At 47.0% G+C, this 13425-nt stretch overlaps 1 protein-coding gene across 4 annotated transcripts in view; it reads right to left on the minus strand.

The window, feature by feature from the left end:
* MINDY2 (MINDY lysine 48 deubiquitinase 2) overlaps positions 1-10348 on the minus strand; it is a 53604-nt gene extending 43256 nt beyond the window's left edge. Inside the window, exons 1-2 of one of the 4 annotated variants that reach the window (XR_009545265.1) lie at positions 9409-10348; positions 1360-1417 (exon numbers count right to left, since the gene is read on the minus strand). Coding sequence is in view for 3 of the 4 variants with exons in the window: in XM_060174451.1 (XP_060030434.1) it covers positions 1360-1417; positions 9409-10212 (862 nt within the window). In the remaining variant the exon portion in view is untranslated. The remainder of the gene's footprint in view (positions 1-1359; positions 1418-9408) is intronic. The other 3 variants (XM_060174451.1, XM_060174449.1, XM_060174450.1) reach the window with 3 other exon arrangements.
* Positions 10349-13425: the final 3077 nt, after the last annotated feature.

A 13425-nucleotide genomic window follows, 5' to 3' on the forward strand; every position in this document is an offset into this window, starting at 1 on the left:
CTACCAACGAAAGCAAAAAATACTGATTAACATTCTATTTTGGTGTCATTAGAAATAAGATTCTTGTTTACTAACCTGTAAAATATCTCAGCGTGCATGGTATGCAACTATTTGTACTTTACTTCTTGACTTGCACGCTTTATAGATAAGTTCTATTCAATGTAGCTGGTCTACCAACTGTAAAACCAGTCTCTTTTGAAATAAGAAGCTTGTAGGGGGCTGGGTGGTGGCGTACCGGGTTAAGTGCACACAGTATGAAGTGCAAGGACCCTGGTTTAAGCCCTTGGCTGCCCACCAGCAGGAGGATGCTTCACAAGTGGTGAAGCAGGTCTCTCTGTCTCTCTCCCTCTCCATCTCCCCCTCCTCTCTCAATTTTTCTGTTCTATCCAATAAAAAGGAAAAATGGTCATCAGGAACAGTGGATTCCTAGTGCCGGCACCTTGCCCCAGCGATAACCCTGAAGGCAAAAAAAAAAAAAAAAAAAGAAAGAAAGAACTTATATAAGAGTGCGATTCAGTATACTGCTTCCGCTTTAAGGTACTCTTGCTATGAAAAGAATTTCAGATAAACTAACTAGCATACATACAAACACACGTTTCATGTTCTGGCACACACTCCTATCTCACTGCAGATTGGTAACTAACATTGCCCATAGCACATGCTTGAGATAACATCAGAATATCTCTAAATCTTTAATTCAAATCTCAGTGTTAAAAAAAATAATCTGCTTGGGGAGTCGGGCGGTAGTGCAGTGGGTTAAGCTCACATGGCGCAAAGCGCAAGGACTGGCATAAGGATCCCGGTTCGAACCCCGGCTCCCCACCTGCAGGGGAGTCGCTTCACAGTCACAGGCTGTGAAGCAGGTCTGCAGGTGTCTATCTTTCTCTCCTCCTCTCTGTCTTCCCCTCCTCTCTCCATTTCTCTCTGTCCTATCCCACAATGACAACAACAATAATAACTACAACAATAAAACAACAAGGGCAACAAAAGGGAATAAATAAAATAAATATTTTTTAAAAATTTAAAAATATATATATATAGTAAATAAATAAAAAATAATGTGTCTGAAATGTTAGTGTCTCTGTGCTACTTTTCATTCTGAAAGTCACTGGAACTAAAATGTATCTGCTTTGCCAGCTGTTGCCCATACTCCTTGTTTACAGATTTTTAATGCTGGTCAGGAAGAAACTTAAACTTCAAGAAAAGCAACATACTGATACATTTTTAATACAGAGATTCAAAATTATAGCTTTGAAATAGGTTACAGAATGGCACTTCAGAGGGGATATGGTAACATAGTAACTTTGAAAACTGTTTTATCTTGAGAGAGAATAAAATGATCTGCTTTTCAACACCCACCTAAATATTCCATCAGCTGCTCAGCAGTGATGATTTCCATCATTGGTGGGAGTTTCACCTGAAAAACAAAGAATTTTTTCTATAAGATCAAGTATTTTAGGTGGATAGAAAGTGTTTCCTTCAGTCAAACACAAGTATGGATATACACATATGTAACTTCTAGACACAAATATAAACATATTGTTGGAAAAGTCATGGCACTTTTTTGCATGAAGAAGTATCATGGGTGTTAGACGGTAGCTCAGAGGGTTAAGTGCACGTGGCGCAAAGTGCAAGGACCGGTGTAATGATCCCGGTTCGAGCCCCCGGCTCCCCACCTGCAGGGGCGTCGCATCACAGGCAGTGAAGCAGGTCTGCAGGTGTCTGTCTTTCTCTCCTCTTCTCTGTCTTCCCCTCCACTCTACATTTCTCTCTGTCCTATCCAACAACAACGACATCAAGAACAACAATAATAACTATAACAACAATAAAAAACAAGGGCAACAAAAGGGAAAATAAATAATAAAAAAATAAAAATAAAGACATATTATGACTTTCCTGATAACCATATATGCGCATGTGTACATTAATATGCCCATTATTAAAAACTTCATGGGCTGGGGAGACAACATAATGGTTATATGAAAAGATTTTTTTTTCTAAATATTTATTTATTCCCTTTTGTTACCCTTGTTTTATTGTTTTAGTTATTGTTGTTGATGTCATCATTGTCCGATAGGACAGAGAGAAATGGAGACAGGAGGGGGAGAGAAAGACACCTGCTGACCTGCTTCACCACTTGTGAAGCGACGCCCCTGCCCGTGGGGAGCCGGGGGCTCGAACTGAGATCCTTATGCCGGTCCTTGCACTTTGCGCCACCTGCGCTTAACCTGCTGTGCTACAGCCCGACTCCCATGAAAATATTTCTATGCCTGAGGTATCAAATGCCCAGGTTCAGTCTCCAGCACCACTATAAGCCAGAGCTGAGCAGTGCTCTGGTAAAACAAAATATTGAAACAAAACAAAACAACAAGAACAACAAGGCTTCATAACTAATCATTATAACAGAAAGCAAAGTCAATCCTATTTCCATATAATGTGCAGGATGACAGATCTCACACAGACATGAGAAATCTGTGTTCAAAGCCAAGTGCTATATGCCTGTCACACACCCCCTCCCCATGAAGACCACTAGACACCTTCGACAGTAACCTGCACGACAGAAAATGCATTAAAGGGCAGGAACAGGCACTAAGCATGTTGTCTCAGGTCACCCATGGAGCAGTTTTTCTGAAGACAGCTTTGAATGCAGTTCAATATCCCACTACTTTAGTCTGGCTTGGCCATTTTTATTCTTGAACGACTGAAAGGAATATAATATCCAAGTGTTATTTACATGACAAAGAAGTCACTATAGGATTTCATTTGGAAAGGTTTAAGAACAGCTTAAACGATTTAGTGACAAATCCACAAAGACAAGTAGTAAAATGGATACTGTCAAATCAGAAGCAAGGTTAGCCCTGTAGGTACAGAAGCAGGAAGGAGGGGTTCCCGGAAGATGGCGGACTGAGAAGCCGCTAGCGGCGTGAGCTCTGATCACATCTTCTGGAAACAGTTCCAGATACCACCAGGATGCTGGCCAGGCTTCCCTGGATTGAAGACCCCACCAATGTGTCCTGGAGCTCTGCTTCCCCAGAGACACACCTTACTAGGGAAAGAGAGAGGCAGACTGGGAGTATGGACCGACCAGTCAACACCCATGTTCAGCAGGGAAGCAATTACAGAAGACAGACCTTCTACCTTCTGCAACCCACAATGACCCTGGGTCCATGCTCCCAGAGGGCTAGAGAATGGGAAAGCTATCGGGGTAGGGGGTGGGTTATGGAGATTGGGTGGTGGGAATTGTGTGGAGTTGTACCCCTCCTACCTTATGTTTTTGTTCATTAATCCTTTCTTGAATAAAAAATTTAAAAAAGTAGGAAGTAGCTCACAGGAAGATTCTACGGCTGGCATGATAGCTCTCCCATGCTTGCTTTGTGGTTAAACAGGACCTCTGTTTTTCATATTTCTGTCTGTGGTATGTCCTGCAAGAGAAAGGCTAAGAGTAGGCAGCCTCACTCCAGATCTTCACGCGGCTGTGTGTCTCAAATGTTCTGCACAGGTGAACCTCAGCAGAGAGAAGGCTTGATGGGGACTCAAAGGGTTTCCTCTCAAGAGCCACTAATAACTAGGGGAGAAGAGAGAAAAAGTGCCTGGCGGCTAAGACCACCACCCTCTGGCAGTATTCCACGCCTCATCCGCTTCCTCTCACAAACTGAGGGAAAGTGTACCAATCCTACTTCTTGGAAGTACTGAGAATGAAAGCTTCGATGACTACCCATTGTGTAAACAAAACTCCACTATTCTGTCAAGTTTTGTCTCCTCACAGGACAGACACAGACAGAGATGTACTGTAGCAGAGGCTAAGATGGAATTCTTTTTTATATATATTTTTATTTATTTTTCCTTTTGTCGTCCTTGTTTTTTATTGCTGTTGTGGTTGTTATTATTGTTGTTTTTATTGATGTTGTTGTTAGATAGGACAGAGAGAAATGGAGAGAGGAGGGGAAGGCAGAGAGGGGGAGAGAAAGACAGACACCTGCAGACCTGCTTCTCCGCCTGTGAAGCGACTCCCCTGTAGGTGGGGATTGGGGGGCTGGAACCAGGTTCCTTACACCAGTCCTTGCACTTTGCATCACACCTGCGCTGCGCTACTGCCCGACTCCTTAAATAAAAATTTCTTACACAGAGTTCTAGAGGGAGACATGCTTCTAGAATCTGAAATCAGAACACAGCAAAGTGTATTCATTTGTCTATTACAATGATATGTAATAATTGATATGATTGATACATGATGACTACATAGTATAACATTACATGCCCTCTGTCACACTGTACTCTATAAATTATATGTTCTTAGAGTCTAGTTTTAAAATCTACAACATTCTTCTATGACAAAGCAGAAAATCACTGAACCACTAAAGTAAAACCATCACAAACATAAAAATATTAAGACCGGGAGTCAGGCGGTAGCGCAGCAGGTTAAGCGAAGGTGGCACAAAGTGCAAGGACCCGCATGAGAATTGCGGTTCAAGCCCCCGGCTCCCCAACTGCAGGGGAGTCGCTTCATAAGTGATAAGGCAGGTCTGTAGATGTCTGTCTTTCTCTCCCCGTCTTCCCCTCCTCTCTCTATTTCTCTGTCCTATCCAACAACGACAACATCAATAACAACAACAATAAATCAAGGGCAACAAAAGGGAATAAATAAATATTAAAATTATTTTAAAAAATAAGACCATGGGTCCTCCCCCACTCCCTTTCCTTTCTTTCTTGAGGATAGAGGGTAATAAAAAAAAATAGAAAGAGGGAGCGAGACAGACACTTGTAGCACTACTCCACCATCCATGAAGCTTCCCTTCTGCTGATGGGGCTTGGACTTAGCTTCATGCATGGCAATGTGTGCTCTTCTGAGTGGGTCACCACCCAGCCTCAATACATTTAATCTTTAATTAGGTTGTTTTTTTTTTAGAAAAACAATGTCACAACCCTCAAATACATCTAAGAACAGAATTATTTTTGATAAATAGAATATGAAAGCAGAGTGGTCCTGGAGGTGGCACAGTGGTAAAGCTTTGGACTCTCAAGCATGAGGTTCTGAGTTCAATCCCAGGCAGCACATGTGCCAGAGTGATGTCTGGTTCTTTCTCTCTCCTCCTATCTTTCTCATAAGTAAATAAAATCTTTAAAAAAACAAACATGAAAGCAGAGTAAATACACCAAATGCAGTCTAAAGCAAAGAGACAAAAGTGTATTCCCCTGCTAGTGACCTAGCTACATGCTTGAGGTCCCAGGTTTGACTCCTGGCCTGCATGTATCAGAGCAGAGCTGTGATCTCTCTTTCACTCATGGAGGTAAATAAATCCTTAAAACAACAACAGCTGTTTTGGGGGGCTTCAAGAGACTTCACATGGTAGAATACATACTTTGCAAGGACAAGAACCTGGGTTTGTACCTCACCCCCTCACAGGCCTGTGGTGTTTCTCTCTCCCTCTCTTTTTGTCTCTTACCATCTATTTAGAGGAGAAAAAAAAGAAGTCTGCCAAGATTAGCTACATAAAGCCCCAGCTACAAAAATAAACAATGAAAAAACTGTATTCTAAGACATAAATTTAGCTGACGTTAGTTCAACAGCATTAGAAAATTTGATTCTGTGGGGCCGGGTGATGATGTACCTGTGTGAGCGCATGTTACGATAAGCAAGGACCCGGGTTGGAGCACCCCGGTCCCCACCTGCAGGAGGAAAGCTTCACAAGTGGTGAAGCAGGGCTGCAGGTGTCTGTCTCTCTCCCCCTTCCCTTGATTTCTGGCTTCTCTATCCAATAAATAAAAGTAATTATAAAAATTTTAAAAAATTTGGTTCTGAATTAAATGGAATGGGTAGATATGCATCTTGTGTTTTTATTTGCTGGGGGAAGGGTTGAGGTGGAGAGGAGGGTGCTAGGGACCGAACCCAGGGTCTCCTGCATGAAAAGCATGGGCGCTGTCACTGGACAGTTCCCTCAGCCCCTTCTTTTTGACTTGGATGATTATAGCTCCAGTTCAAGTTCTGTTTCAGATTCTGATGGTGCATTTATTCTCCGTCAGTCCAAAACCTATACTTTGAATTTAAATTCTGACATTTCCAACTCAGCGCTCGCTATGTTGTTTGATGTTTATTGTCATCTCTCATCTAGAAACCTAGGCACAGGGCCGGGCAGTGGCACACCAGGTAACGTGTACATGGTACAAAGCACAGGACCTGCACAAGGTTCCTGGTTCGAGCCCCCGGTTCTCCACATGCAGGAAGGAGGGGGGGGGCACTTCACAAGCGGTGAAGCAGGGCTGAGGTGTCCCTCTTCCCTCTCTAGCTCGTCTCCCCCCAACGGTTCTATGTCTTATCCAATAAAAAAAAAAGAAAAGAAAAATGGACACCAGGTGCAGTGGATTCTTTCTTTCTTTCTTTCTTTCTTTCTTTCTTTCTTTCTTTCTTTCTTTCTTTCTTTCTTTCTTTCTTTCTTTCTTTTTGCCTCCAGGGTTACTGCTGGGCTCGGTGCCTGCACCATGAATCCACCGCTCCTGGAGGCCATTTTTCCCCCTTTTTGTTGCCCTCGTTGTTGCAGCCTCGTTGCGGTTATCATTGCCATTGTTGACGTTGCGTTGTTGTTGGATAGGACAGAGAGAAATGGAGAGAGGAGGGGAAGACAGAGAGGAGGAGAGAAAGATAGACACCTGCAGACCTGCTTCACCGCCCGTGAAGCGACTCCCCTGCAGGTGGGGAGCCGGGGGCTCGAACAGGGATCCTTATGCCGGTCCCTGCGCTTTGCGCCACCTGCGCTTAACCCGCTGCGCCACCGCCCGACCCCCAAGGTGCAGTGGATTCTGTGCAAGCAGTGAGCCCCAGCAATTACTCTGGAAGCAAAAAAAAAAAAAAAAAGGAAGAAATAAAGAAAGAAAAGAAACCCAGGCACTTACTTCCTTTGAATTACTCCTACCTTTCCGATATTTAATTTATTGATTTTTTTTTTAAAGATACATTTACTCATGAGACAGAGATGGCAAGAACCAGACACTAGCATTTCCCTCCTCTTACCAACTTTAAAAAAAAATTCAAATATTTATTTATTTATGCCCTTTTGTTGCCCTTGTTGTTTTCTTGTTGTAATTATTATTGTTGTTATTGATGTCATTGTTGTTGGATAGGAAACAGAGAAATGAAGAGAGGAGGGGAAGACAGAGAGGGGGAGAGAAAGACAGACACCTGCAGACCTGCTTCACTGCTTGTGAAGCAACTCCCCTGCAGGTGGGGAGCTGGGGGCTCGAACCGGGATCCTTCCACTGGTCCTTGCACAACCCCTATCCTCCTATACACTCTCTCTCTCTCCCATTCTATTTTCATTCCTTTTGTTTATATCCTCCTCTCACCCAGGAAAATTCTATTTCACTGTTATTTTAAATTTTATTTACTCTTAAAAGCCCAGTTCATGACCTACAAACTCCATGAAGCCCTCCAGGAGTACGCTAGATCAAAAGGAATTTTCCTTCTTCTGGAAATCTAGTGCATTTCAGTCCTTTAGCCCAGTACTGGCATGATCCCATCTGCTACTGTCTTGCATTGTTTTTAATCATCTCAAGTAAATCAATGCTGCAACCCCAAACAGTCCAGCGGTTCTTCAAGAACAGACACCGCCTTTACTCAAAGATCCTGAGCAGGGCCGTTACTGAGCAGAGAATGCTTCATAAGCCCTTGCTATCAAAGCGACGGCAAAAAGCATGCCGGAAATCGTTTTTTCTTTGCTTGCTTTTCTTCCTAGCTGGTAAGAATATCGCAGATAATTCAATTTTTTTCTTTTTTTAAAAAAACCACTTTGTAATTTTTTTTATTGGGGCCAGGTGATTAAGTGCACATACTTCACAACCCAGGTTCAAGGACCCAGGTTCAAGGCTCTGATCCCCACCTACAGGGGGAAAGCTTTGCAAGCGGTGAAGCAGTCCTGCAGGTGTCTCTCTGTCTCTAACCCTCTCTACATCCCCCTTCCTCTTGATTTCTGGATGTCTCTATCAAATAAAGATGATTAAAAATTAAATTTTTTTTCTTTTTTTAAAAAAATATTTTATTGGGGCCAGGTGGTGGCACACCTGATTAAGCAAACATACCACAATGTGCAAGGGCCCAGGTTCAAGCCCCTGGTATCCACTTGCAGGGGGAAAAGCTTTATGAGTGGTGAAGCAGAGCTCCAGGTGTCTCTGTCTCTCTCCTCTATCCCCTCTCCTCAAATTCTCTGTCTCTATCCAATAATAAATAAATAAAGTGGCTTTATTTATTTATTATTGGATAGAGACAGAAATTGAGAGGGGAAGAGACAGAGACACACCTGCAGGCCTGCTTTACCACTCGTGAAGCTTTCCCCCTGCAGGTGGGGAGGACCAGGGGCTTGAACCTGGGTCCTTGCTCACTGTAGCTTGTGCGCTCAACCACCAGGTGTGCCACCGCCTGGCCCCGCGGGTAACTGTTTAATCCTAAGGAAATGTTATCTAGACGGATCAGTCAGGTGCTGGAAGGCACAACCTCCTCTCATCGCCCTGAAAATGAAAACCTATGAAGACTCTTCATATACAGGTAACTCACGGAGTTCCGGGTATTTGTACTTTTGACGGCACCCTTCCCCCACCCCTTTTCGCTCCTTTACCTTGGATTCTCTTATTTCAGCTGTCACGGTCTTAGCTCTCTGAGGTGCCCAGACACCTAACCAGAGCCAGAAAAACGCAGCCAGTAAAGAAAAAAGAAAAAAGAAAAACAATCTTTGCAAAACCAACAAGTGAACGGCAACTGGATCTCAGACCCACACTTGCCCTTAAATGGAATTAGTCTCAGGGGCCACACCTTCCCCATCACCCTTTCCTGAAGCCTTGGCACCCAGATGGAGCAAGCACCACCGGTTTGCAGGAACGCACTCGACATGTCGGGCAAGACATGGCAACACGCATATGGGTCGCGGGCAACTAACGCGGGTCCACATCCTTCCCCTAGCCCGCGTCCCCCTACCCCCATCCCCACTTCTTCCCCTTTGGGGCCTGCGTGCTACGAACCAGAGAAAGAGCGCCATGACGAAGAAAAGTTACAAGTGAGAATATGGCCTGGAGGATGCTTCGGGGGCCTGCGTTGGAAGCAAGCATGTCACCCGGAAGGGAATGTCTAAACTCTTTTTTTTTTTTTTTTTTTTTTTTTTTTGTTAAAGATGTCAACGCTCCAAGCGAGATGCTGAGGGTGTGCCTGCAGTTCTGCAAGGAGAGGCGACAAATCTACAGATCATCTCTGGACCCGGGAGTCCCAGGGTGAACGTCGTGCAAGGAGAAAGGGAGGCGAGGAGGAGAGCAAGGAGGAAAGGGGAAGAGGGAGGTGTCAGGAGGGGGGCTCTGCACCACCTCTTTTCTCTGTCTGTCTGTCTGTCTGTCTGTCACTCAGCGCTGTAGGAAGCAGCAGGCTGCATGTACCTTCCAGGCCAGAAGCAAGACGTTGAGGATGGCCAGCAAAGGGCAGGGGCCGTTCTCGTTCTGCGTGATGATGGGCGTGTTCTCCTCCTTCCACTGGATCCACTTGATGTGATACACCGACTGTCCCGGGAAGCGCTCCTTGGAGGCTGCCAGCCCCAGCGCCGCCTCGTCCTCGTCCCCCGCCGCCTCCTCCGGGCACAGGGGCACCGCCCGGGGCGACCCCGCCGCCCCCCGCTCCTCCTCCGCCTCCTCGGGGGCCCTGCCCTCCGCCCCCTCCTCGCTCGTGAACTCCGAGCTGCTGGGGAAGGAATGCAGGTTAGAGAACGACTCCAGCGAGTCCAGGCTGGGCGAGTCCCCCGCAGGGCTGGGCTCGCCGCCGCCGCCGCTGCTGCCGCTGCTGCCGTCGGATCCCCGGGCGGCGCCGGGCTCGGAGGCCGGGCAGGTGCTCGCGCCCCCCGGCGCCGCCCGCGCCCGGCCCGCGGTGGCCTCGGGCCGCTCCGGGGAGGCGGTCACCTTGCGCTGCCCTCTCACGGCCCCGCTCTCCACCTCGCCCGCTTCCGAGTCCAGGGCCGGGGAGGCGCGGCCGGGAAGCCCAGGCGAGCCCGCGGCCCGAGCCGAGTCCGGGAGGCTCCCCCCCGCGGCGGCCGCCGCCCCCTGCTCATCGCCGCCGCGCTCCGCCGCCCCTGCTCCGGCTCCGTCCTCAGCGGCGAGCCGCCCCTCCTCCGGCGGAGCACCTGTCTCCGGCGCGGGCTCGGCCGCCACCCCGTGTTCCAGCGGCTGCAGGCTCGCGGGGCCGCTCTCCATACCCAGCCGCCCGCCCCCCGCCCCCGGCTCTAAAGAGACCGCGGCGGGTTCTCCTCAGACAGCGCCTCGGACGCCATGACAGCGGCCCTGGCAGCGCCGGCGCCCTAGCGCGGGCTCGGCCCGGCGCGTCCCCGGGGAGGGTATCGGGAGCGCGCGCGCCGGGCGCCGCCGCCGGATAAAAAGGAGCAAAGCCACACGCGAGGCCCCGCCCCTCCGCGCGCCCGCGCCCAAACGCTCCTCTTCGCGGGGGCGGGGTCTGGAGGGCGGGGCTGTGGGCGTGGTCGAGGGCGCGCCCCCGCGGCCTGGGCTCGGAGTAGGAAAACATCCTCTCCCTTTGTGGCCGGAAGTTGAACTCCCGGGCAGCCCAGCTCGCGGCTTGTTTGAAGGCTCTGCGGGCGGCCGGGCGCCTTGGCCGCAAGCTTTTGGGGCTGGATCGCGTGTGGCCATTGCGAGGGCTCAGGACCGCGGAGCTCTGGCCTGGGCTGTATCTATGGGGAAAGAGCTCCTCCTTGAAAGGCTCAGGAGATAGGTTTCTCCAGCTCCTGGCATTGATGGCAAATGGGAGGAATTTCTCTGGATGCAGATTTTAGAGGTTGGGATGGGCTGGATGACAGCACCGTGTTGGCTGAGAAACAGCTACCGGTGATACGTTCGCCCTGCGTGAGGCCTCGGTGCCCCTGTGGATATTATCAGCCTGCGGAGGAGGAAAAAAAGGCTTTTTAAAAAAAATAAAATAGGCCAATACTAATAAATGAGCTTGAGCTTGAATTAGCCAAATCTTTGCGGTTTTGAGACATACTTTGCAAGGAGTGGGAAGAGACTGTTCACTGAAAAAGTGACACCCCCCCTCCCCCCCAGTGCATAGCTCTAGTTTATGGTGGTGTGGGGGATTGAACTTGGGACTTAAGAATCTCAGACACGAAAGCCTTTTGCATAGCCATTATATTACCTCTCGCAAAAAGAATGGCTTTTGCAAATTAGAATCGACTCTTCTTAAGGTCAGGCAATTTTCAAAGAGGACAGTGGACTGGAGGTTTAGTTGGTGACTATTAAAATGGACTTAGGTTTGGGGGTTCTTGGAGGTCCTGGTGAATGATGGTGGGAAAGGGCCTAAGTTTGGGATGAGAGTGTTTTGCAGACCCCCACCTGCAGGGGGAAAGTGTTGCAGCAGGGCTGCAGGAGTCTCTCTCTCTCTCTCTCTCTCTCTCTCATCCTCTCTCTCTTCCCCTACCCTCGATTTTTGGCTGTCTATCCATTAAATAAAGATAATAGGGAAAAAAACTAAAAAAAAAAAAAGAATGATCTCTCAGTATCTTTTTTTGTTTGTTTGGTTAGTGGAGGCAGGCAAAATAAGACAGTGCTTCTTTCTCTAATTTAACATTTGACTGCCAAGTATTGATACTTTGCTGGGTCTGGTGGCTTAAGGGACCCCCGGTGAAGATGAGGACGGGTACTTCTAGTGTTTTTTTCCTTTATTGCTCTGTTGTTTTTTTTCTGGTTCTCTCACAAATTATATGTCTGGGATCAGATGGTAGTGCATCTGGTAGTATTGCTGTTTTTTGGTTTTTTTTTTTTTAAGAATTTATTTTATTTATTTATTTTTTAAATCTTTTTTTCCCCCTTTGTTGCCCTTGTTTTATCGTTGTTGTGGCTATTATTGTTACTGATGTCGTTGTTGTTGGATAGGGCAGAGAGATATGTAGAGAGGAGGGGAAGACAGAGAGGGAGAGAGAAAGATAGACACCTGCAGACCTGCTTCACCGCCTGTGAAGCGACTCCCCTGCAGGTGGGGAGCCGGGGGCTCGAACCTTGATCCTTATGCTGGTCATTGTACTTTGCGCCACGTGCGCTTAACCCACTGCGCTTCCACCGGACTCTCTATTGCTCTGTTTTTAATACTTGTTTGGGAATTACGTTTTCCTGAGGTTACAAAAGATCGAGTTCCTTCCAACCTTACATTTTACATTGACACGGCATTATGATGACATTTACTCAGTTCGAGGAAGAAAGCAAAATTACCAAAGCTACTTTAAAACAGCATCTTCAGCATGTGGAAAATTAAGAGCTGTGTGTTTGCTTTTTTTGGACTCCATGTCGATCCATAAACAATAGATACTACTGTTCAAGCTAGAATTCTTCCTGGAAAAGGATTGCAGGTGTTCATAGATTAAAATAAATGCTGTTGAGACCAGTCAGTGGCGCACCTGGTCAAGCGCACACATTATAGTACTCAAGCTCCTGGTCCCCACCTGCAGGGGAAAGCTTCAGGAGTGGTGAAGCAGAGCTACAGGTGTCTCTGTCTCTTTCTCCCCCTTCCCTCTCAATTTCTCCCTGTCTCTATCCAATAATAAATACATATTAAAAAAGACAAGCAGTTACAGGGGCTTGAACTGGGATCCTCCAGCCGGTTGCACTTTGCGCCATGTGTGCTTAACCCGAAGTGCTACCGCCCAACTCCCGCTCTGATAGATTTTATAGGTATGTGTTTTCACTGCTCACATGCATGATTTAGCAATGTATTTACAACATGAAGAAACTGAAACAACTTTTCTTTTCACATGTTGTCAGCAATTATGTTAGCCATGATGAGCAGACAGGCAAGTGTGTGTGTGTGTGTGTGTGTGTGTGTGTGTGTGTGTGTGTATTTAAGTTTCTGGAAATGAGCATCGTTCTTTTTCTAGGGAAGTGGGGAGTGGCATCCAAGGAGAAATGCCAGATAATCATAAACTGAACAAATGCCTCATTTTTATTGTATCTGCCTTTTGTTAAATATGAGGTAGAATTGCCACTGTAAAATAAAATGCTTACTATTTGCATTTTAAAATATTTATTCATTTATTTTGAGGTGCCAGGAAATGAACCCAGGGCTTCATGCATGCATGATACTATGCTGCAGAGCCTCCTTCCTCGATTTTTTTTTTCATTCTTTATTTTAGAGAGGGAACACCCACAACCCAGTGTGGTTTATGGCTCTTCCCTCATGATGGTGGGCCTCAGATTCCTGGCCTTATGCATGCTCTTCTGGGCATGCTACCTTCCTGCCTCCTCCACCCCACACGTTAAAAATTATCTTCCCCCACTAGGGAAAGAGAGAGACAGGCTGGGAGTATGGATCGAACTGCCAACTCCCATGTTCAGTAGGGAAGCAATTACAGAAGCCAGACCTTCCACCTTCTGCATCCGGCAATCATCCTGGCTCCATTCCCCCAGAGG

Source organism: Erinaceus europaeus, chromosome 16 (assembly GCF_950295315.1).
Source record: "Erinaceus europaeus chromosome 16, mEriEur2.1, whole genome shotgun sequence".
Classification (NCBI taxonomy): Eukaryota; Metazoa; Chordata; class Mammalia; order Eulipotyphla; family Erinaceidae; genus Erinaceus; species Erinaceus europaeus.